The 25,103-nt window shown below is 49.1% G+C and overlaps 1 protein-coding gene across 9 annotated transcripts in view; it reads right to left on the bottom strand.

The window, feature by feature from the left end:
* BCO1 (beta-carotene oxygenase 1) overlaps positions 1–25,103 on the bottom strand; it is a 174,448-nt gene that overhangs the window by 12,433 nt on the left and 136,912 nt on the right. For 6 of the 9 annotated variants that reach the window (XM_042919373.1, XM_042919374.1, XM_042919375.1 and 3 more), the window contains 6 exons: positions 23,977–24,105; positions 13,487–13,616; positions 11,783–11,930; positions 10,035–10,182; positions 7,473–7,693; positions 4,477–4,734 (listed from right to left, as the gene is read on the bottom strand). In XM_042919373.1, the coding sequence (XP_042775307.1) occupies positions 4,477–4,734; positions 7,473–7,693; positions 10,035–10,182; positions 11,783–11,930; positions 13,487–13,616; positions 23,977–24,105 (1,034 nt within the window). The other 3 variants (XM_042919372.1, XM_042919380.1, XM_042919381.1) reach the window with 3 other exon arrangements.

Raw genomic sequence — 25,103 nt, 5'->3', positions numbered from 1 at the left:
GCAGTGGACTCTTTTGCATAGTGCTGGTCTGGGAGGATGTGTGAATTTGGAATTCTAGGACTCCTTGAGTTCTGAGTCAGAATAGGGTGGCAGACAAGGGCCAGCCTCTGGGCCCGGGTTCTTTGTCCCTGTCCCCCTTTCTTCCCACTGCACAGAAGCCCCAGCCAGCACGACCGAAGCCAAGAGCCAAATTCTGGCCACCTTGTGGGTCTGAGGCCTGTACACCAGGGGCACGGCCTGCCTTTAGGAAGACAGAGGCAGGTGCTGGAAGCAGTGTGGGGGCTTTTGGGGGAGGGAATTCACAGATCCCAGGTAGCTGGTTCGTGGCTGGGGAAGGGGAAGGCACCTGGCTGGGTGGGCATGGCCCCTTGGCCCGAAGAACCCCCGACTCTGTGAAGGAGGGACACTGCCAGAGAAAGTCTGGATTAGGGCCCCCCAATGCCCAGGCCAGAGCAGGGGCCCCTCTTGCCGGGGTCTAAAAGCAAAAACGACATCTAACACAGGTCCCGGCAGATAATGAGCTCTCAATAAATGGCAGCTTTTGAGGTATGGGGGGGGGGGTCTTTGTTTTCACATTTAGGATCAAGACAAAAAACCAAACTACTGAGCCAGGAATGGAAGCCACCCCTCGTAGGTCCACAAAGCCTCCTCCCACGGTGGCGGCTTACGCAAGGATAGCTGCCGAAAGGGAAGGCTAGTGCTCACGAACCCCCCTGGAGGCAGCCCCCCGGAGCCCCGCCGGATGCGCAGGGCGGCCACGGAGCTGTCTGTACGCGCCCACGCCCCTCCCAGCCCGGCCCCGCCTGGGACAACCCCTGCACCGCCCTACAAAAACAGGCCACCGTGCCAAGGGGCCCCACCTTCCTCTGACCCCAGCTGGCCCAGACGCAAGAGAATCTGGGGCAGCCGGGACATCCCAGACTTTTAAGTATACTTCACTCTTGCCCATTCTCTGTGGAGAGCACTTGCCACTTGGGAAATGTTCCCAATGTTAAAGACAGACCCGCGTCCTTTCAGAGACCCACTCATTTCTCATCTGCACGTCACGCGTTCATTGAGTTCAAGTGGTTAAAAGCTTAATGAGGACCCTCCAAGGACCAGGCCCTGTGACGCGCGTGGGACAATCAGCTGACAGGAGGATGGGCTCTGGCTCTCAGAGCTTCACGGGTCCGGTGACTGAACAAGTTCCCTTGCCGGGGACAAGGGTTCAGCAGGAGCTGCAAGTGCCATTGGCACGAATGAGGTCCTCTGAGGGGAGCAATGACCCTGACACCTGTAGGGCCAACAGGAATTTGCCAGACTGAGGTTGGTTCTCCCTGGTTGCAAATCGAAAGCCTCTGTGGGCCGAGACCACGCCCCCCCCCCCCCCCCTCCTTCCAGGTCCTCCACCTCCACCCAGAGGTTCTGCCTTCACTGGTCTACACCGGGGTCTGCCCAGGTGTGGTCTCAGAACCCCCAGGTGAGTCCAACCTGCAGCCAAGTCAGGAGCGGAGGCCTGATCCGAGTAGGACAGGGTTTCAGGCAGGGGGACAGCCATGAGCAATGGCCCCAGACTGAAGGGTGCCAGAGGCAGGTGGTATCTCCTTCGGTCCGTCCTAATAAGCCTTTGGGAAGAACGGAATTAGAGCTGCCAGACCGGGACATGTCTGCCATGGGCATGTGCTCAGCTTCCCGATTTCAATACGCAGGCAGGGCAACTTGAAAGTGAAGCAAGGAGCCTTTTTAAGGGACAATAAACAGCAATTAAAAAGCGTGGCCAGAGCTACCCTTCCCAGGGCTCACTCTTCTTTGCTGGTTTCAAAGCAGTAGATGGTTCACACGGTGGCTTTTCAAAATCTACGTGCTGAACTTCTTAGCTTGGTTCCAAGGAAGCAAATCATTTTTCAAGCACGATAAAAGGCTATAAAATCCCTCGGTGTGTGGGCAGTGGGAGGGAGTGTTTCCTGTCCAGGTTTCATCCCCAGGCTGAGGTCGGTGTGAGGCAGGGCCGGGCCTCGGGATGTGCACCTGTGTGCTCTGTGACATCACCTCCCACCACTGCTTCCCGGAACCAGGACACCAAGACTGGCCCTGCTTGGCCCTGCGGGGCTGCCCAGAGTGGAGACCGCAGAGGCCAGGAGCCCATGTGACGACTTCGTGGAATGTGGCCACTCACTCAACAGCCCTGAACCCCGTGAGGAGAAAGTTCACTCCTTTTTCTCTTCCCGATCTTTCCGACCGGGTCAAGGAGAGTCTGAGTCAGGTGCCATTAGCTCTTTAACACCTAGTACTTTTAGGACTTTCTTCTTAACAAAGAGGTGAAGTCTTGGCAAGCCGCGGAGAGTAAGACCTCTGCTTTATTGCCACTGCTTCTCCCCGGCTTGTCTTCCGTTTGCAGTGAGCGATGCTCTCTTTCCAGTGACTAGTGTCGGGTTACCTCTCAAGAGGGAGATGGTTTAAACAAAACACGATTTTGTAAGGGTTAAATTGAGGTGATAAAAATGAAAATCGGGACAGAGATAAACCAATGACGGCAGATGGGGAAATGCCGACAAGACAGGAAAGAACCCCGACTCCGGGACCAGAGAAACCTGGGTGCACACGCAGGCCCCACTGACTGATGGGAGCCCGGCAGTGAGGTGGGAGGAGGCTCCCTGGGCCTTCTGTCGGAGCGTCTTCCATTTCCCAGGCCTGCAGAGGGGGACCCGTCTGGGCTCTTTCCAGGTGTTAGGCCTGCTGGGGAGAGCAGGAGAGTTGCACCTTTACCAGCTACGAGTATGCACGGAGAGACAGGCAGGTGCCAATCATGGCTCTGCCACTTGGGGCATGTTCCTGAACCTCTCCGGGCCTCGGTTTCTCCATCTGTAAAATGAGGCTAACATGAGGACCTCTCCCATAGGTTGTTTTGCTCATTAAGTGAGGCAAGGAAAATAAAACGCCTGGCAAAGTACCCGGCACATACAGCGCATTTAGTAATAGGAGCCACCAAAATCGAGGTGAATTGGATTTGCTTTCATTTAAATTAATTAAGTCGTGAAGTCAGTGAGTTCTGGAGCCAGAAGTCTCTGTAGCCTCTGGGAGCATCACCCTAATTGAAGATAATGTCTGGCCTCGTGGTCATTTTTAATGCAAGACGCAGACGATTCAATAGCAGGGCATTAGGTGAGTGAATAGTGACGAATCCCGGCCTGGGACCGTCACACGAATATTTAAAATGATGTTGCAGAAGAGTATTTAATGTCATGGGGAGATGTTTAGATACACGTGTAAGTGAAAACAGTCGCACACAAAACAGTATGCACATAATCCTCCGTGAAAAGGAAGGAAGGGCTGACACACGCTGCAACAGAGACGGACCTCCGAAACACCGTGCTGAGGGAGGGCAGCCAGCCGCAGGGGACCACCTGGCGCGTGGGTCCACGTACATGACGTGTCTCCAACAGGCAGATCCTCAGAGGAAGGGGATGAGTGGTTACCTAGAGCTGGGGGAGGGGCGTGGCTTAAGGGGCGCAAGTTTCCTTTCCAGGGTCGCGAAAATGTTTTAAAATCCATCGTCGTGATGGTCACACAAATCTGTAAAGATACTAAAGGCAACTGAATTGTACACTTTAAATGAGTGAAACGGGTGGATGCTATGTGAAATTCTATCTCAATAAGTCGATTGAGAATTCTGCGATCTCCTCTAAAATTAAGCAATATATAAAATATACGTATATATTTCTAAATTTTAGAGAAGTCATACTACACAGAATTTTTAACTGCTTTATCGAGAGACATATTCATGTGTATGTGTGTTAGAGCCACATATACACAGATACATCGACAGATGTACCAATATGTCTGTCTAGCGAGAGACTTTGGAGGCAATACAAATATATCTACAGTAGGTCTGTGGGTTTGTTTCCTTTTTATCTAATCTATATTTTAAGTTTTTTTTTTTTTAAATGTTTATTTATTTTTGACAGAGAGACAGAGCATGAGTGGGGGAGGGGCAGAGAGAGAGGGAGACAGAATTTGAAGCAGGCTTCAGGCTCTGAGCGGTCAGCACAGAGCCCGACGCGGGGCTCGAACTCACAGACTGCGAGATCATGACCTGAGCCAAAGTCAGACGCTCAACCGACTGAGCCACCCAGGTGCACCTTAAGTTTTTTTTTTAACTTATTTTGAAGGCAGAGAGGGAAGGGGGGAGGGAGGGAGGGAGGCAGCGAGCGCGCACAGGCACAAGTTGGGGAGGGGCAGAGAGAGAGGGAGAGAGAGAGAGAAACCCAACCAGGCTCTGGACACTTAACCAACTGAGCCACCCAGGTACCCCTCCCTAATCTATATTTTCTAAGGCTTCTGCTATAAACACGTATCATTCTTGGAGAAACAATAAAAAGATGTCTTTAAGAACAGCTCACTTTGGATTTCAATGTCAATCAAGCCGACGCCAAAGTAACTGCCCACTTGGGCTCACGACGCCCCAGGAATGAAATGGGCCCCCGTCCCGCCCATTACCTTGTCCACATCGAGGGGCACGGCGAACCTCCGGAGGGTGGGAACGGAGGTGAGCCTGGAGTTCTCCTCAAAGTCCTGGTTCAGGTTGGCCAAGTGGAAGAGCTGATAAAGGCTGCCGTCCTCGTAGGCGATGACGTCAAACACAAGGCAGCCGTCCTCTTCGTAGGCGTTGACGTGATGAAACACCACCACGGGGTCCGTGTAAAACTGGGTCGGCACGGGCTTCCCAGTCCTTTGGTCGACGATGTGAATGTAAGTCTGAAAGAAGACGCGCATCCAGGGGTCAGCCTTCCCTCTGCTGGCCTGGCGCTGTGGCATCGGGTACGGGACGGGATGCGGCCCTGCCCTCCACTAGCTCGTGACCCTGAAACGTCCCCTGTCCCAGAGCTCGGCCACGCAGAAGCTGAGGACACGGGAGCTGCCTGCCGTTACACGTCTGTGATCACCTTGTTCAGATGGATCGGAGGGAAGCTTTGCCGCTGGAGCCTCTGCACCACCAGGAGGACTGCCTGGAGGAGTCCCCGAGGGTGCGCTGTCCCCTCCCCACCCCCTTCACTCGACTGGGACTCCAGGTGGGTGGCAACTACCCAGCTCCCTGGCAACAAATGGCCAAGCTGGGGAGAACTGGCCAGTCCTCTAGCCCTCCCCGGGCTCCAGCCACAGCTGGATCCCCTAAAACCACACCAGCCCTTCGGGGGCCCCTCTCCCGACCTCCTGGTTTGCCAGCTTGTCGCAGCAACCTCCTTTACCCTGGGGGCTGCAGCGGGAGAGACCGTTCTGGTGAAGGAGCCCCCACGGGTATCTGCACACACCTCCGGCTGTCATGAGGTGGTATCACTCTGGGTGGTAATTAGCCATATCTGCAGCCCCACTTGCCTAATCCAAAGTATGTGTGGGGGTTCTTCCTTCTGGCAGCTTTGGCCCAGCCACCCTCCTTCCGAAAGGCAGGGCGGGACTGCTCCAGGCTGTTCCCTGGTCACCTCCTCCCAGCGTATCCACCTCTTTCTCTCCTTCCCCAGAATCTAGCTTTGAACATTAAGTGGGAGTGCAGAAGAGGAAGGCTTTGACAGCCTACGGGCGGGGGGTTGGAACGGGCAGGTGACTACAGAGGTAATTATTTTAGCTCTTTTCTTCTCCATGACCCCAATTCCTGGGGTCAGGCACAGGAGCTTTTAAGAAAGCTCTCTTCTGAAAAAAATTTTTTAATGTTTATTTGTTTTTGACAGACAGAACAGGAGCAGGGGAGGGACAGAGAGAGAGGGAGACACAGAATCCAGAGCAGGCTCCAGGCTCTGAGCCGTCAGCACAGAGCCTGACGTGGGGCTCGAAGCCACGAACCACGAGATCATGACTTGAGCCGAAGTCGGATGCTTAAGTGACTGAGCCCCTCAGGCACCCCAGAAAGCTCTCTTCTAAATGCATTCTAAAACCCTTCCCGGGGCTTTCTGCCCTGCCTCTGGGGGCTCGGTCTTCCCACTGTGGGATTCTCTGAGGGCCACGGGATCTCCAGGGGCTGAAGAGAAAACCCAACTACCGCTAGCTTCCCTGCTGGCCCCCTTGGCCCACTGTTCATTCCAAAAATAGAGAGAGAGGGTCTGTGACATAGGAGACACTTTTTCAGTAAAAAGAGAATAAAAGCAAGCCCCTGCCTTCATGGAGCTTCTATTCCAGTGGGGGGAAAGGCCAGCAGTCAATGGTCAAGTAACGTGCCAAGGACAATGAGCACCACTGAGAAAAATGAAGCCGGGTAGGGGATGGAGAAAGCCTGGAGTGGGGTCTGTTACAGATTGGTTCATCACGGAAGGCCTCAGGAATCTGGACTCTGAGGAAGGAAGCGATCTGGGGAAGGATATTCCAGGTAGAAGGGACAGGAAATGCAAAGGCCCTGAGGCAGGAATGTGTTAGGCTGGTTTGAGATACAGGAGGACCAACAGGGAGGCTGGGTGAGCAGGAAGCCAGTGGTTGGGATGTAGACATGTGAGGATTTGCAGGCTGGTCAGTGAAGTCTTGGATCTTATTCTGAGGAAGGTGGGAAATCACTAGAAGGCTCTGAGCAGAGGAGGGACCTCACTCTCCTCGTGGAAAAGGACAGGTTTTAAAGAGGTGTCCAGCCGCAAACAGGATGCATAGTTGCATACGTACATAAAGACGTCCATAATGGGCAGAAAGGGGAGAGGGATGTCAGGGCATTGTAGTGGTTCCCTCTGGAGAGGGCACTGGCCGTGAGTGGGGGGAGAAGGGGCTTGATACGTTGCTTTCTATACTTGGGTATTGTTTGAATAGAGGACACTAAGAATTACTGGATATTTATCACAAGTAAACGTTGAGTTATTTCAACAGGAAGTAAGTACACACACATATCCATGCATAGATATATTCATACGCATACAAATGTACACACATATGCAGACATCCATATATACAGGCCTGCATATACACAAGTGCAGACACACACGTGTGCACACATCCATGCTTTGAGCACGCAGGTGTGCCTGAATGGAAGCTGTTTCTGTTTACCACTGCTGGAACGCTCTATCAGTATGATGTCTAAATCATCTCTGGCTCTGCTTCCCTGACATTGTATAGTGGCTGCAGGATGCTGAAAGGGACAGTGGAAGCTGCAAGGAGCCCGGACATGGGTCAGGACTGAGGAGTGGCCCTCGGCTGAGGGGGCCGCCTGGCTGATGAGAGCCGGCTTGCCCAAGGGCACACACTCACCCAGGGACAGTCCACTCTACTGACTCAGTGACTTGGGACTTGGCTCTCTTGCCCTAACTCAAGACCACTCTGCAGGACCATCCAGCTTCAGAACTCTCTGGAAGCGTGGCTGATGCTTCCGGGGAGACTGCCCGGTAGCTCACTTCCTCCCTCCCTTGGAAACCCCCTGCGTGCTAACCTCCATCTCAGCCTGCTTCCCGGGATACCCCACTCTGGCCATCCTGATGTTGCGGGCTCGGCCGACCCAGTGGGGGCTGGGGGTCTTGTCCAGGCCTTACCTGGTCCTCCCTGTGGAAAGCCAGGCAGGAAGCCCAGTTCACTCCCCGGATGTACGCAGTTGACATCTTGAGGACGTCCAGCTTGAAAGGCTGCTCGAGGAAAACGATGTAGTTCTCGGTGACTCCGAAGCTGTGGTAATAGCTCGGGCAGAGGAGCGAGCGGGAGGTGATGGAACCGAACACCTCTGTGTGCTTCAACGGGTTCTTCCCCTTCGCGTCCTCTAGAGAAAGGTAAGCCTGAGGAGCAGTGCGGGGCCTAGCTGCCCCCAGACAACGCCACGATCACCTGCAGCTGAGCCTTTCAAACTGACCTGGTCACTAAGAAGAGCCTTTGGGTAAGAGCCAACAAGTAAACCGATGAAGGGGTTGCTGTCTGACTGACGCAGGGGCTCTGGTCGGGGGTTAGGGCTTCTCACCAAGGCCTACCCGCCTCTCCTGCTCTGTAAGACCCAGTGCTACAATCTGCAAACACTGAGCCACAGAGCTAGGCTTCTGGGCCACGGCCCGCAGCGCAGCCTGGGGGCTAAGCCCAGCCTCCACCTGCTTCTAGCATCAAGGTTTCTTTGGAACACAGCCACACTCCCTTCTTTCACAGGGTCTGAGGATGCTCTTGCTTTGGAACTGCAACGGCGTTGTTCAGTAGTTGTGACAGAGACCACACAGCTGCACAGCGTCAGGTATTTACTCTTGGACCCTCTACGGAAAAAGCTTGTCAGCCCCTACCCTGGAACAATGCCTCTCGTGCACACGGATTATCCGGGATTGTGATAAAGTGTGGAGTTTGACCCAGTAGATGGGGCCGGGGCCTGAGGGTCTGTATTTCTATTACAGCGCCTGAGGGATAGGGCAGCTTCCCAGGCTTCAACTTTGCTTTTTGCCGGGGACCATCATCTGATACATATTTCGTAGGGTTTCCATGAACTTCTTTCGGCACTGCGCATTCCCAAACACCTGGGAGACTAAGTACCCGTTGTGATGTGGGGCTGCTATATACCTTCTGATGATCCAAGCAGGCTGTAGGGTTCCCATTTTACAGATGGGAAACTGAGGTGCGATGGAATGGGCCCGTCATTATGGCCAAAGGCACAAGGTTAAGCCAAGAAGACCCGGCCCCCCGCTGAGCCTGACTGCCTCCTCTGTTATTAGCGAGAACAACACTCCCAGAGTGAAGAGAGAGAACAGAATGCAATAATGGGGCAGCCCAAGCTCCAGCGAGCTCTTATTCTCCTGCAAGGGTGAGTCACCATTGGCCAAAAGGTCTCCCCACCCAGGCCTGGGGCTCATTTATAATGAGTTACCTGCAAGCGTCCCCACCTTTCTTGTGGCCACCTGTGCACACCATAAACAGCTGGCTGGTGGGAGGGGTGCTGTGGGGTTGTGGGGTGGTTCTTTTCTTCACAAAACAAAAGGAGCACAAAGCAGACCGAAATGAAAAGTACCCTGGCCTGGGAGGCAGGAGGCGGGCGTGAATCCCAGGGAAGCCGCCAGCATGGAGCAGGCGATCAGAGAGGAGCTGTTGGCAAGATGTGGGGGCTCCTGTGAGCTGTGTGGTGGTGGGCATGTCACCTGATCCCCCTGGGCCTCATCGTCCTCCTTTGAAATAGAAGGTGTTAAACTCAAATGCCTAGACCTCCCCTAGGTCTGACGTTCTAGGATTCTGACTAGGCCCTATATTCCTCTATTGGCTTAATTCCTGGGAGTTCCATTTAACAAGAATAGACTCATTGTGCCTTCTGACCTTAGGGGCTCCCATCTGCCTGGAGCCTGGTAATTAGCTCAGGAGGTGCTACAGGACTATGACGGAGGGCACCAGCAGGGGTCACACATGGAAGCCACTTGCCCTAAACTTGTAAGTTCTGCCCTGTCTCCTGAGTCCTGTGCAGCCACCCTCGGGGGCCTGGTTTCCTGGGTGTGGTTCCCAGGAGGGTCCTGGACAAAGAAGGGCCAGGAGCCTCCTCCCTCGGGAACATGCAATCACAATGGGCCTGGGCTTTGCTCCACATTCCTGGCCTTAAATGGAGAAGGTTCAGAAGGCCCAGAGAATGGGGTGGGGGTCTGAAAGGCTGACAGTCTGAAGCAGGGCTGAGCCCCCACAACAACACTGGGAGCCTGGCTTCAGGGGCTGGGATGAGAGTGGGCAGCACAGCTTTGGCATACAAAGTTTTGTGAGAAAACTAAAAGATATCAATGGAAGGAAGGAAGGATGGATGGAAGGATGCTTGATGGGTGCGTGGATGGACAGACGGACAGTTGGATGATGACTGATAGGTGGATGGATGGATGGATGGATGGATAGGGAAATGGGTGAATAATGGGTAAATTAATGAATCAATGAACTGGAGCCTAAAGAAAAACAGGTTAGAATAGTAAAGGAACTTACTTCTTCCAAAAGGAAGTCCAGCCACACCTCTTTTCTCCTTTAGGAAAAAAGATTCAAGGTCATCTGAATCACCCATGTAGGAAAGTGTCAGATTGAGTCTCAGGTCATCAACAAAAATCAGAACTCTTTGGAAGGAGCCACCCTTGACATCTGTGTTTCATCATATCCCCAGAATGACCTACCTGGTACTGTGGCAGGGATCTTAAAGATCACATATTTTGTCTTCCCCTTGTCCATGATGGATGTGCCCATATTAAGAACATTTCCAGCCGCATCATAATGAGGATGCGATGTTGCCAGATTTACCGCCACGTAATTGCGATAATCCACCTGCAAAATGACAAACACCTGGTTTTAAAAAGGAGGTGGGGAGGGTGAGATGATGAAAAGCTGGCCGCTTCTAGATTCGGAGTGATGATGGCTACCATCTTGGTCTGAAGGTAAGGCGACTTCACCTTTCAAGAGGATGTTTACTCTTGAAACCTGATATGACCTCAGGGGGAGCCTCCTACAGCAGAGAGGCTGCAGGGGAGCTGGTGAGCTGTATGCTCTTCCCTGCCCCCTGGCCCTGCCCCCTGGGTGTCCTCAGCATGGAGGCAGATTGCCTGGCCAGAGTGATGACCTAGGCAGAGAGGCAGCCTTAGCGCTAATCTTAGCCACTGCTCGGTGTCTTTCTGGTTACATCATTTAAATTCTCCCCTTTTGCATGCCACAGAGGCATAAATCTCCAGGCCTCTCCCATAGGATTATTCTGGGAACAGAGTTATAAAAACACTTGGTCGAAGGAAAACTCAACTAACGAGCTCCATAATGACCCCCCACTCCCAACAGGGCACAGCCATAGAATAATGTGTGGCCGGGGGAACAACTGTCTTCCTTTCCTCTCCAAGAATAGCACAACCTCCGGCCAGAAGTCAGCCAGTACTTCATGCTCTCTTAGTATTTCCTCTCTGAGGCTTTGTGGAGAGCATACGTTGGTTGGACCTATGCTGCCCAGCTTCAAAGGTGCTGGCCATAACTTCGCAGCTATGAAAAGCACTCCCTTTACCAGATCGTTAAAATGTACTGAGGAGACAATGAGGCTTTGGCCAGCCAGCTGGAGAAGAAAGTGGGTCTATTGATTTTCGTGAATATGTTGACTTGATTCTGCCCGGGAAAGGCATCTGCTTGGGGATTTATTTCCATCCCCTTGCTCTCTGCCTAAGGCCTCCCTCTTCAGGTCAACACCAGGTAGGGCTGCTAGAGTCTGGGCACTCTGGTGCCATCATTCATTCCAACTCCCATTAAACTTCCCACTCAGTGCCAAGACAGTGGACAGTGTTATGGGCTGAATTGTGTCTTCCAAAAAGATCTATGTACCAAGGGTTAGGGCTTCAACATATTTGGAAACAGGGCCTTTGTAGATGTCATCAAGTTAAAATGAGGTCATTCTGGATGGAGGTGGGCCCTAATCCAATGATTTGTATCTCTAGAAGAGATTAGAGTGATGCATCTACAAGCCAAGGAGCACTGAGGATTCCTGGCAGCCACCAGCAGCTGGAAGAGGCATGCCAGAATCTTCCCCTAGAGCCTTGAGAGAGAGAGAGAGAGAGAGAGAGAGAGAGAGAGAGAGAAAGAGAGAGAATGGCTCCACGGACACCCGGATTTCAGACTTCCAGCCTCCAGAACTGTGAGAGGATAGATTTCTGTTGTTTTAATCCACCTAGTTCATGGTACTTTGTTTGGTAACCCTACAAATAAACAAGATGAACCCACAGAGTCCCAACCCTAAGGGAGCTTAGAATCTAGTGCTAAGTGTTGTGCTGGGGAAATTCAAGATCCAATGGCTTTAGAGGAGGGGATGCTCCTGTGAGTTCCTGCAGGCCACATGACCCCACTCAGGTCCCTTTCACAGACCAGGAACTGATGCTGGTTATACATTCACTGGTACCTTCTCCAGGGTTTCCAGAGTCTGTGGGTTGATTTTCCTGATGTAATTGGTCTCTGTGGTCGCATAGAAGTCTTCTCCACACTTCATGATGTTTATCAGGCAGTTGTCTGTGAAATCCGGGATGGTATGGGACAAGTAGGAAAAAGCTCTGTGGAGGAAAGCAGATCAATAGCAAATGACTGGCTGTGTCTACCCAGCTGGAAAGTTCTGCATAAGATAGCTTTAGTTTCCCTACCATTTAAAATGCTCTACTTCAGGGTCTCAAAGACTTGAGGAGTCTGGAGGACTTGGGTATCAAGTTGCCCAAAGATACCCCCACATTGAGTTAGCTAAGACATGAGTCATCTGGGGAAAAGATGGCCACCAACTGAACCCTCCTGGGCTCTCAAAAATCCATTGGTCTCCCACACCACAGATATCAAGAGCTGGTAGGTTGTTCTGAAGTGTTTTAAGAAGCTCCACAGAAATCGTATGTACCCATCCATAATGGCTCCCAAAGACTAGAAAAACAGCTAATTCTTGCTTTTGGTAGGAATGAGAACCCTCTGAATTTGTCCAGGAAATTAGTTTTCTTTTATTTTCTTTAAAGGAAAGCAAACAAATTGTGAGATTAAAAACTCATCATTAGTTTGATCAGAAGATCCGGGATCCATGTATTGGTTAGTGCTCCCCCTACTGGCAAGCAGTGAAGCAGCAAAGATGTCTCACAGATGCTGGTTTTGCATTCATTTCCTCCCCCTCCCCTGTTCCTGCCTGGTTCCTCCCCACACCTGCAAACCTGAGTTCATTGCTTGCTGTGCGCCAGCCCCAGCACTGGATCCTGGAACTGGAAAGATGAGGTCAGTTCCGGAAAAGGAGAAGCAATCTTCTGTCTCTGGGCCAGCGTACTAACACATTTCCTAACTCTCCTAGATCTGAAGAGTATCAGGAAGGAGATACGGACAGCAGGTCTGATTCCCTGGCCAACAATTTAGTTGTCAAGTGTGTGACACATTCAGAGTCATCAGAGCTCAGATGATTTGAAATGTAGTCAACAACAACAACAAACTCTTCCGTATCTCTTTCTCCCATTTGCCCATTTCCCTCCTCATAGACCCTACGAGTTTCTCTAGACACATATAAGTACAAATAAATCTACATTTCTTCCTGCTTTTTTTGCACACTACACCACATATTATATGCTCTTTCTATACCTCATTCCGCCCCATGCTCACCACTCAACAATGTATCTTGGAAATTTTTCCATTGAGTACATAGAGAGCATCCTTATTCTTTTTTTTACTTCTGCCTGGTATTTTCTTGTATATTTTCACTTTTATTTAACTACCCTTCTGTTGATGAACATTTGGGGTTATTTTCAGTTCCTCATCACAACAAATGACGCAACTGTGAATAATATTGCATGTTTGTCGTTCCAGATGTGAGCACGATTATCTCTAGATTGAAGAGAACACACGTTTGTGATTTTGAGACAGAATTCCAAATTGCTCTTCTACCAGCCATATGGAAAAAATACCTAATCATCTGTCAGACGCTCACTGCCCCTCTTGCTCTCAGTGATCAAGAATTGCATAGTATAGACGGTCAAAGCCCGGTCAGGTGGTTTTCATGTACCCTAAAGATGACTCTCAGGGAAGTGAATGCTGGTTGTTTTGACCACCAAGGATGTCAAAAAGCATCACCAGATTCAAAATGGACAGTTACTTAGAAAATATGTTTTTGCAGGGGTCTGGATGGGCCATCGTTCCAAACTCTGACACCACAATCCTGTTGGCCTTGGTGTTGGCATTGTAGGTATCACTTCTCAGGTATTTGCTCCTGTAATAGACTTCACCTGAAAAAAAAAAAAAAAAAAAAAAAAAAAAAAAAGATGCGGAATCATCCCAGGCTGACACTTTTACAGAGTTTTAAGGTCAATTTCAGCCATTCTAGGGGTATTATGGGGGGGGTGGTACAGGGGAGGTGAGTTCAGTAAAGCAATCCCCTTTAACGTGTGCTGGATATAAGAGCATTTGCAGCGAGCTCTCACACACATTTTCTCACTTGAGACTCACAACTGTATGTCAGGGTAAGTATCCCGATGAGCTCCATTTTACATGGCAGGGAACAGGAACATTCAGTTGCCCGGCCAAATGTCACCTAACCAAGAGGTGCTGACCTGGCCTATTGACCATCTCTTCTACCATGTTGGTTTCCCTCCAGGGAGGTCCAGATTTGGAGGACTGGTTCAGAAGGCCTCATACTTGGGGGTTGGGTTTCCCCAGGGTCTGGTTCAGCCCTGGAAGCCTTTTAGCCCCTGGAGTAATATTTGATGCCTATTACAACCAGAGGGTGACCTAGGGCCCAATTCTGTGTAGGTCAGTACGTGTGTGGATGTCTAATTCATGCAGTTACTGGAGAAAATCTAAGTCACTACATAAAATCAGGGACTCTTGGGGACCCTTGGTGGCTCAGTGGGTTGAGCTTCCGACTTTAGCTCAGATCATGATCACATGGTTTGTGAGTTCGAGCCCCGCATCGGGCTCTGTGCTGACAGCTTGAAGCCTGGAACCTGCTTTGGATTCTGTGTCTGCCTCTCTCTCTGCCCCTAACCCACTCTCATTCTGTCTCTGTCTCAAAAATAAAAACATTAAAAAAAATTTTTTTTAAAGCAGGGACTCTTGACCAGTTCATCAAGACGAACTGAAAATGTACTGGATGGTTCTAGACCTGTATTAGGTTCCTATGGCTATTGTAACAAATTACCACAAACTTAGTGGCTTAAAACAACACAAACTTGCTATCTTACCATTTTGGAAGATATAGGCTGAAATGGGTCTTAAGGGCTAAAAAGCAAGGGGTCAGCAGAGAATCCTTTTCTTGCTTTTCTAGCTTCTAGAAGTTGCCTGCATTGCTTGGCTTGTGGTCACATCACTCTACCCTCTGACCCTCCTCTTTCCCTTGTGATTACACCCAGCCTACCAGGCTCAGCCAGCCCCAACTCAAGGTCCTTAATTTAGTCACATCTTCAAAGACCCTTTTACTTTGCAGACTGACCTGTAACATATTCACAGGTCCCTTCCAGGAGACAAAGGGGAGCAAGGGTGGGGGAGAAAAGAGGAGAGAGCTGAGGAGGCCCACCTGGGAGTGGATGGATCAGGAAAGTCTTCCTGGAGGAAGGAAGCACTAGAGAGAGCATTTGGAAGACGAATAAAATTGTTTGCCCACAAGAGACTGGGGAGGTGCAAGTAGGAGAGGTAGTAAGGCATTTCCATTCACTCTTCCTGGAAAGTGTGAAAGCACAGGCCTGGCGGTGTAAAGGCCAGCCCACCTCCTGTAAGAGCTGAGTCAAGATGGGCTTGAGCATGAGGTAGGGGCTTGGAGCAGCAGGAATGAGATGAGGTCAATGGATGGCACCCTACTGGGCTACAGGAGGCCTCTGAACTTCATTTGCCAGACAACTTGAAACCTGTGGGTTTTTAAATTTTCATTTAATTTTGCTGTTAATTAGCAAGTGACATGTTGATTTTTCCACCCTAAAGAACACATTCCTTGCTGTACTCAAATGTAGGTTTCCAATGCTGGTACAATTATAATATGCAAAAAAGGAGGGTGCAGGTCATACTGACATTTTATTCCCATAAAAAAAGTTGATCCGAGAAATGCCCATCACATATCCACTGCGAGTAATGGGCTTGGGAACACCTTCCCAAGAAATTCTGGTCCGGTGACTTTTTATATTCAAGAAAGGAAATCGTGCTAAGAGCTACCATTTATTGAGCATGGGTGTGCTAAGTGCTGTGTGGACATTAAAAAAAAACCTATTTTATTTTTTTACGTTTATTTATTTTTGAGAGACAGGGAGAGACAGAGCACAAGTAGGGAAGGGGCAAAGAGAGAAGGAGACACAGAATCTGAAGCAGGTTCCAGGCTCTGAGCTGTCAGCACAGAGACCGACGTGGGGCTCGAACCCACAAACCACGAGATCATGACCTGAGCCAAAGTCGGATGCTCAACCAACTGAGCCACCCAGGCGCCCCAACTGTGTGGACACTTTATGTGTATTTTCTGGTTTAATTCTCAGAACAGTGGAAGTGTATAGAATACACCAACTAGAAACGCGTTCTTTAAGGGGGAAAAAAAAATCAACCTAATGTCATTAGCTAATTAACAGCAAAACAAAATTTAAACAATGCAGGCAGGTTTCAAATTTCTTAGCAAATGAAGTACAAAGAGCCAAGGCACTCATGGCCCTGCAGACCCATTTCCAATTCCTAAAACCGAGGCACAGAGAGATTAAGTACATTGCTTGAAGCCACACAGGTAGTGAGGGGGTAAGCTGGATTCAGATCCTGACACAGCCACCACCATCAGTTTGACCATTCTGTCCGATGGTTGTTATTAAAAATACACTTAGAGAAATGTGCTACCGTAACTGCATGGCTTGATGAAGCCTCACCAAATGAACCTACCCATATGAGCTACCTCCTAATTGACAGAACAAGAACCTCCTTGGAAGCCCCTCATATCTTGTCCAGTCACCAGCTTCCCCCTACCCAGAGAACCACTATCTCGCCCTCTGATGGCCTCAATTAGCTTCACCCTCAGGATTGTATTGTATCCAAAGGATGGGAGTGTCCACTTCAGTGGTAATGATTCCCATCTGTGCGCTTAGATGGATGTAACAATAATGGTGACACTAGGCTTCATAAAATCGGAAGAGATCATGAAGAACCTTCTAGTTCTTTCTCCAGTCTTCAGGAGGTAAAGGGTGTGTGCCCAGGGGCAGATAACCATTCATTCTGTCCTCAAACATCTTTTCAGAGGCGGCTGCTGTGAATAAAGACCACTGAGATAATTCAGGATGGAAAGTTCTGTTCTGGGGCAGCAGGAAGAAATAGAGGGGAATTGTTGGGAGCTGGGGCTTTCGGTTAATCCAGCTCTGGGTTCACGTGTTCATCTACTACCCAGGAAACACCTCTGTGGGCCAGGAAGCGGGGGGCATGCAGGGCAGGCAAATCTCCACCCCTGAGGGGATTCAACTCTGCTTGGTCATCCACCATCCATGCCCTTGACCTGTGTCAGAGGCAAGGCTCTGTCTTCTCTGCTCTGATGTGAGGATCTTGGTATGTTCCTTACAGAGCTGCTATAACACTTAAGGCCTGTAAAGCACGCAGCACATAGTAGGTGTTCAGTAAAAGCTACATATGCTATTGAAATGCAGCAGGTAGAGTGGGGAGGGCTTTGGCTCCATGTTTAGTCCCAGTCCAAGCTGTGTGACCCTGGGTGAGTCTCTTTCTCTCATTGAACTTCAGTTTTCTCAACTGGAAATTCGGGATCACCCAACCCTTCCCCAGATGGGATTGGCTGTTTGAAATGAGATGGAATGATACAAGGAGTTCGGCCTGTTGGCACACAGCATGCACTTGCCAAGTAACGACTGCTGAACTTCTGAATTATCCAAAAAAAATCCTGGAGGCAGGAAGACTCAGCTGGGGGTTGGTGAGGCCACATGTACATTGGTCTTTGGTCACGTGTTACACAGAATCTGCTACAGGGCCATCCTGGCCTCCCCCAGAGCCAGCCTGTCCTTCACTGGTCGCTCTCTCTGAGGTATGCCACCCACAGACACTAGCTAAGGTGCTTCACCTAAAATGCTGAATTATGCTCACTTGAAATGTAAACATCCAATCCAGGCTGGCTGTCGGCAGGAGGCCCATTTCGTATAAACAACCAGTCCCAGAGCACGGAGGGCTCAGGGGCCACAGGAAAACGGGTCTCTGGAGTTGCTCAAGGCTGACACTCAACTCGGAGGCTGAGATTAAAGGCCACTGCACATTCCCCAGCACCCTGATCCCTGGTGAGCCCCAATTAGCCACACTCTTTCTAAAGGGACACAAGTAAACAGCTGTGCTCCTGCCTGGAATCTTCTAGAACTGGGTCAAGTTTGATATTCTGTGGGGACTGGGATCTTTATATATATATCTCTCCCCATTTTAAGCAAACTTCTAAAAGGCTAATTTAGGGCTATAATAATTCAAAAAAGTCCGCTTCAGAAAAGGTTAAGTTCTCAAGAGCTCTTTTTGTCCCTAAACCTTGGTGATGCTGGCTCTTGGAATTCACATGTTCAAATCCTCATGGGACAATGACCTTGCCTCTTATTAGAAAAGTATCAAATGTATTGCTGAGGGAGACTTGGGTTCATTCTCCTCTATGCCTGCTTTATAAAAAATTTTTAATTTTCAAACAATTTTAGACTTAACAAAAAAGAGCACTCCTTTGTCCGTCTGGTTTCTCCTGAACTCTGCCTCCTTTAGTTAAATCTTTGTTAGGTTTTCATTTTATTTTATTTTATTTTATTATTCTTTTTTTTAATGTTTGTTAATTTTGAAGGAGAGAGAGAGAGAGAGAGCATGAGCAGGGGCAGGGCAGAGAGAGAGGGAGACACAGGATCCAAAGCAGGCTCCAGGTTCTGAGTTGTCAGCAGAGAGCCCGATGAGGGGCTCAAACCCATGAACCGTGAGATCATGACCTGAGCCAAAGTTGGATCCTCAACCAACTGAGCCACCCAGATGCCCCAAATCTTTGCTAGGTTTTCAAAACATTAACTTTCACTGGCCTCTGCTGAAGGCCACAAACCATTTTTCTGTCTTTTTGCTTTCTTACTCCAGTCTCTTCTTACTGGTCTGGCTGATTCAGGTTCTCTGTGCTGGCTGCACACTAAATCACCTGGGGCTCTGAAACAATGGCAGAAGCTTGAGCGCCACCTTGGTCTTGGGTGGGACAGGGCGGCTAGGATACAGGTCCACTGTGGTGGTCTGCTCGAAGTTTTTTTCGAGTTAGGGTTTCTTTTGATTGATGTGATCTATCATCTAGGAAACGCATTAGAAACATTGATGCTCTGACCTTACTCTTTAGGATGATGACCCACTCAGGCCTGGGTGGGGTCTCAGGATTTGCAGCTTTATTCCTAGGGGAAGCTGATGTGAGAAGCACACAAACCACCTTTTGAGAAATACTGGCTCTGTGTTATCTGCAAATCAGAGAACCCTGCTCACTCTGTGTATGCCCTCTTGAATCATGTATAGTAGTATGTAATATATTTGGTTTACGTTTCCACTCTTGGGGAGTGGAATGGGGAGCCATTGGGAGTTCTATAAGGAGGAGACATGAGGCCAGGCTGTGCCACACCAGGGTTGGCAATCTGGCAGCCTTGAGAGGACTGAGCTGGAGAGATGAAGAGGGGGGGAGGTAGCTGGCAGGAGAGGGAAGGGGGACAGAACTGCATAAAGCTTAGGTCTTTGGATTCTGGATTATACCTACCCTCCGCCACTTCTTAGCTGTGTGTATTTGAGTAAGTTACATGTCCTCTCTGGGCCTCAGACTCTTCTGTAAAATCGAGAGGTACCTTCCTTAGGAGCTGTAGGGGGGGCTGAGTTGTGGGTAGACCTGAAGCACTTGGGCCAGTGGCCATCAAGCACTCCCTGTAGTGAGTGGTGAAGAGATGGGCTGGGAGATTGCTTCCTTCTTCCAAAACAAGCTTTACCTCGTTCATGCCATTTTGGCTCCATAAAGAGTTTTCTAGTGTCCCTTAGGGCCAGGCCCTGTGTTGGGTGATGAAACACAATTTGAACAGAAACCCTGTGCTCTGGGCTTCCAACCACACGCTGGAGAATGGCGAGCTGACCACTGCAAAGCAGATCAAGTCACGTACGCTTGACACAAGCCAGGTTCGAGAGCAGCGTGGGGAAGGGTGAGTAATTGGGTGGACTCTCCATACTTCGCATTTTCCATAGTTCCAGATTATGGATACAACTATGGTATATACATTTTTATTTTCTGTATATTATGATGTTTAGACATCTTTAAAAAAAAAAAAAAAACCTTTCTGGTTGGGGGAAACTATCTTTCCCTGGACTAGCCAGTTCATAGAGGTAGCCAAGGGCCCAGCATATCTTTGAGATGACATGGGAAATGACCCAATCCAGAGCCAGACCTCCTCTGTCTGGCCCCTGTACTCTGGAATGCAATCTACCTCCACCTTAATCACCCCAGGGCCAGGTGCCAGGCAATCAGGGAGCACCCCTATAGTCCAAAGCCCACCAACCTTATTCACACCAGCCATTCTATGCTATCTGCTCTGCCCTGTCATGTCTTTCCCTCAGAAACCCCAGTACACAGCACAACAACAGACACTTAGATCAATGGGACAGAATAGAGAACCCAGAAACGGACCCACAAACGTGTGGCCAACTAATCTTTGACAAGGCAGGAAAGAACAGCCAAGGGAATAAAGACAGTCTCTTCAGCAAGTGGTGCTGGGAAAACTGGATATCAACATGCAGAAAAATGAGCTTGGACCACTTTCTTACACTATACACAAAAATAAACTCAAAATGGATGAAAGACCTAAATGTAAGACAGGAAGCCATCAAAATCCTTGAGGAGAAAGCAGGCAAAAACTTCTTTGACCTTGGCCGCAGTAACTTCTTATTCAACATGTCTTTGGAGGCAAGGGAAACAAAAGCAAAAATGAACTACTGGGACCTCATCAGAATAAAAACTTCTGCACCGAGAAGGAAACAATCAGCAAAACTAAAAGGCAGCATGACAGAATGGGAGAAGATATTTGCAAATGACATATCAGATAAAGGATTAGTATCCAAAATCTATAAAGGACTTATCAAACTCAACACCCAAAAAACAAATAAGCCAGTGAAGAAATGGGCAAAAGACACGAATAGACACTTCTCCAAAGAAGACATCCAGATGGCCAAATGACGTGTGAAAAAATGGTCCACATCACTCATCATCAGGGAAATACAAATCAAAACCACAATGAGATACCACCTTATACCTGTCAGAATGGCTAACATTAACAACTCAGGAAACAACAGATGTTGGCGAGGAGGCGGAGAAAGAGGATCTCTTTTGCACTGCTGGTGGGAATGCAAACTGGTGCAGCCACTCTGGAAAACAATATGGAGGCTCCTCAAAAAACTAAAAATATAGCTACCCTACAACCCAGCAAGTGCACTACTAGGTATTTATCCAAGGGGTACAGGTATGTTGTTTTGAAGGGGCACATGCACTCCGATGTTTATAGCAGAACTATTGACAATAGCCAAAGTATGGAAAGAGCCCAAATGTCCATCGACGGATGAATGGATAAAGAAGATGTGGTATATACATACAATGGAGTATTACTCGGCAATCAAAAAGAATGAAGTCTTGCCATTTGCAACTATGCGGATGGAACTAGAGGGTATTATGCTAAGTGAAATTAGTCAGAGAAAGACAAATATCCTATGACTTCACTCATAGGAGGACTTTAAGATGAACATAAGGACAAAACAGATGAACATAAGGGAAGGAAAGCAAAAATAATATAAAAACAGGGAGGGGGACAAAACATAAGACATTCTTAAATATAGAGGACAAACAAAGGGTTGCTGGGGGGATTATGGGAGGAGGGATGGGCTAAATGGGTAAGGGGCATTAAGGAATCTACTCCTAAAATCATTGTTGCACTATATGCTAACTAACTTGGATGTAAATTAAAAAATAAATAATTAAAAAAAAAAAACAAAAAAGAAACCCCAGTACAGGCCATGGCTTATGTGCTTCCCCTGCTCAGTCTTCTGCTTCTGGATCCCCCTGGTGCTGTCCCCTGTGGGCCTGTGTGACATGGTGCCTCCTAGGACCTGTGAGGATAACAGCCTTTGTCCTCCCAAGCCTCTCTGGGTGTCCTCTTGTGGTCACATCCGACCGACCATCCCATAAAAGAAAACAAAATGACTACTTACCTCTGACAACAATTTTTGAGTTTGAAAATCTATGACAAACTTCTAGAGTGTCTAAGCAGCATGGGACAACTTTGGTCACTTGCCTGTGTAGCCCACTCAAGGGTCTGGGTGGATGGCAGCCATGCTTCTGCAAGACGGCCATAGCTTGGTCATCCCTGCTGGGTCCCTTGTCCCTGGAGTCCCTATGGAGGGATGTGGAAGCCACCACTCAGTAAGCTGTTAGGGGTCACTTAGGCTACCTGCCATTTCTCAGGGAGTGATGTGGGGGTGGGGTAGGGACAGCAGGGATTGTTGCAAACTTTAACCCTAGAGAACACAAATCAAATCGCAGCCCTACCTCCGTAACCTCAAATAAGTCACTCAACCTTTCTGAAGTTCCCATTACCATGTCTGCAAAGAGGGGACAAGAACATCTCCCACACAGCACTAACGGGCCACAAGGACCTGGCAGTCCAGCCAAGCTGGGCCTCATGGGAAGGAAGCCACTGTACCTTTATCTTTCATGCACCTTTATTTCCCTAGGAATCACTGGTAACTGTCGTCTAGAAAAGGGGATTTTGAAGGCTTAGGGCTGTCAGGAAATATGGAACCATCCACTCTGTAGCTCAGTCTTGGCAAAATCTGTTTGTTTTTGTAAACTCAGAGCTCATGGTTTTCACACATGGGGTCTCTATTTGTGAAATCTTGGAGCAAGCCACTGGCATAGAGTCTGCACTCAAAAAAAAAAAGTAATTGCTGAATGGCTTAAAAGAACTAGTAATTAAGCAAAAATAATGGTAATGTTTACTGAGCATATGTTATGTGCCAGGCATTATACAATGTTCCTCACACATATTAATGCCTTTAACTTGCACAGCAACTGTATATATAAAAGATCCCACTGCCCGCAGAATATCTATGACATATGCTGACATCTCCATTTCACAGATGGGGGGGGGGGGGTAGATACAGAGAGGGTGAGTAACTTGGCCAAGGTCACACAGCTTGGGTCCATGTTAGCTAGGAAGAAGATGGGATTCAAACCCAGCGACAACGATGGTGGTTTTCAATCTATTTTCTACCTACCATGTGTCACACGCTTGCTAGACACCCAAGACTTCATTTTTTTAAATTTTTTTATCTTCTTAATGTTTGTTTATTTTTGAGAGAGATAGACAGAGCACGAACAAGGGAAGGGCAGCAAGAAGGGCAGACACAGAACGTGAAGCAGGCTCCAGACCCTGAGCTATCAGCACAGAGCCTGACTTGGGGCTCGAACTTATCAACCGGGAGATCCTGACCCAAGCCGAAGTCAGATGCTCAACCAACTGAGCCACCCAGGTGCCCCTAGACACCCAGGACTTCTAATGATCAGACAGCTCTCCAGAGGGAATCATCAAGCTCTTTATGCTGAGGAGGAAACTGAGGCCAAGTGAGGTGAAGTGACCAGTTTATCACGCTGGAATGCAGGGGTTCAAGAAAAATGTCACCAAGCTGAAGAAGCACTTGGACGTGAACATGCCCAGCATGTGACTCTGAGCCTGTGAAAGCCTCATGCCACCCATCCCGGATGTCCGTAAGAACTCAGAGCATGCTGTTGTGACAGCACGGCCAACAGCAAATAGCCTACAATCCACCTCTCGAGCCAGGCACCTGCACTCAGAATTCTGCCTTGTCCAGCCATTTCTATTTGCCCCCAGGGAAGAACCACTGAGCTTGGTGTTGAGCGACTGGCCTTGCCTGGTGAGCAACAGACTGACCTCTGTTCTTTTCAGCTCTATGCTCTTCCAATTTTGACTTGAGGCATGTCTGATTCCAAAGCCAGTAATCTCCTGTTCTTGCCCACCTTCTTGAGAATGCATATTATTTTGCAGGTTGGAATCTTCGAAACAGAACCTTGGCCACCTTTCCAGGGAGGTTTGTGCTTTGTGGTTGGCTGAATGATGGCCTCCCCAAGATGTCCGTGTTCTAATCCCTGAAATCTAGGAGTATGTTACCTTACAGGGCAATGTAAATGTGATTAAATTAAGGATTTTGAGAAGGAAGGTTATCTTGGATTATCTGGGTGGGCCAAATGCCATCACAAAGGTCCTTATAAGAGGCAGACTCCAGGGTCAGAGAAGGAGATGTGATTATGGAAGCAGGGGGGTAGGGTCGGGGGAGAGTGAGGCAGAGAGCATGCACACAAGATGGCCTGCTGCTGGCTTTGCAGATGGAGCTGGGGCCCCAAGCCGAGGAACGCAAGTGGCCTCTAGAAGCGGCAACAGGCAAGAAGACGGACTCTCTCGCTGGAGTTTCCAGAAGGTACACAGCCCTGCCAATGCCCCGTTTCGACTTCTGACTTCCACCACTGTAAATCTGTGCTGTTTTCAGCTACTCCACTTGTGGTGGTCTTTCATCAGCAATAGCAAATCGACACGGTACTCTTACCGTCTCTAATCGTGAAACTGTGGAGCAAAGCCAGGCCATCAAACCAGTGGTTGTATCTGGTCTCCCCCACTGTGTGCATTCCGGGCCCATTGCGAAGCAGAGTGCCCTGCAGCCATGATGGAATCCTGCCTGTTAAGAAAAAGAAAGTTTTGTTTCTTCGTCCCCACCAGAAAACTACGAGACATGGCCACGGAGAGGAACGGAGGCCATAGTCCCAGTGCCGCTCACCGCACCCATTCGTTCATAGAGTAGTTGTTTCCAGAATGGGTAGGACATGCCCAGATTGTGCTAGCACTGAGGATACAAAGATGAACAGATATCACCCCTGTCCTCAAGCTGCTCACTACTCACAGAGGAGATGGATGAACAGACGCCCAAACCACACTTGGATAAAGGTGACGTCACCAGCTCTACAAGAGTGCTGCATGGAGCAGAACCTCACCCCAAGGTGGGGTGAGAGCTGGGAGGGTACCTCCTGAAGGAGCCACTGGCTGGGTCTTGAGGGAAGGTAGGTATTTGTCTCACAAAGGCACAAGGAAAGAACATTCTAGAATTGTGCCGTCCAATATGGTAGCCACCAGCCTCGTGTGGCCACTGAACATTGAAACCTGGCTAGTCCAAACTGAGATGTGCTGTAAGTATAAAACGCACATTGGATTTCAAAGGCTAAGCGTGAAAGGAAAACGTAAAATATCTCATCAGCAATTTTATTTTTTCATGTCTTTTCTTTTAAATAATGTTTAGTTTTTGTGGGCAGGGGGGAGAGAGACACTGTGAGCGGGGGGGGGGGGGGGGGCAGAGAGAGAGGAGGACACAGAATTCAAAGAAGGCTCCAGGTTCTGAACTGTCAGCCGAGAGCCTGACACCAGGCTCGAACTCACGGGCCGTCAGATTATGACCTGAGCCGAAGTTGGACGCTTAACCGATGAGCCACCCAGGCGACCCTCATCAGCAGTTTAAAAAATATTGATTACATGCTGAACTTACAGTATTTTGGATCTGTTAAGATATACTATTAAAATAAACTTTACCTGGTTTTTACTTTTTTGACTGTAGCTATTGGAAAACTTAAAAGTGCCCATGTGGCATGCATTTTATTTCTGTTGAACAGCTCTGCTCCAGAGCTA

This window comes from Panthera leo, chromosome E2 (genome assembly GCF_018350215.1).
Source record: "Panthera leo isolate Ple1 chromosome E2, P.leo_Ple1_pat1.1, whole genome shotgun sequence".
Classification (NCBI taxonomy): Eukaryota; Metazoa; Chordata; class Mammalia; order Carnivora; family Felidae; genus Panthera; species Panthera leo.
Note: the sequence above shows the minus strand (reverse complement) of the source record. Positions and strands in the feature narration are given on the sequence as shown.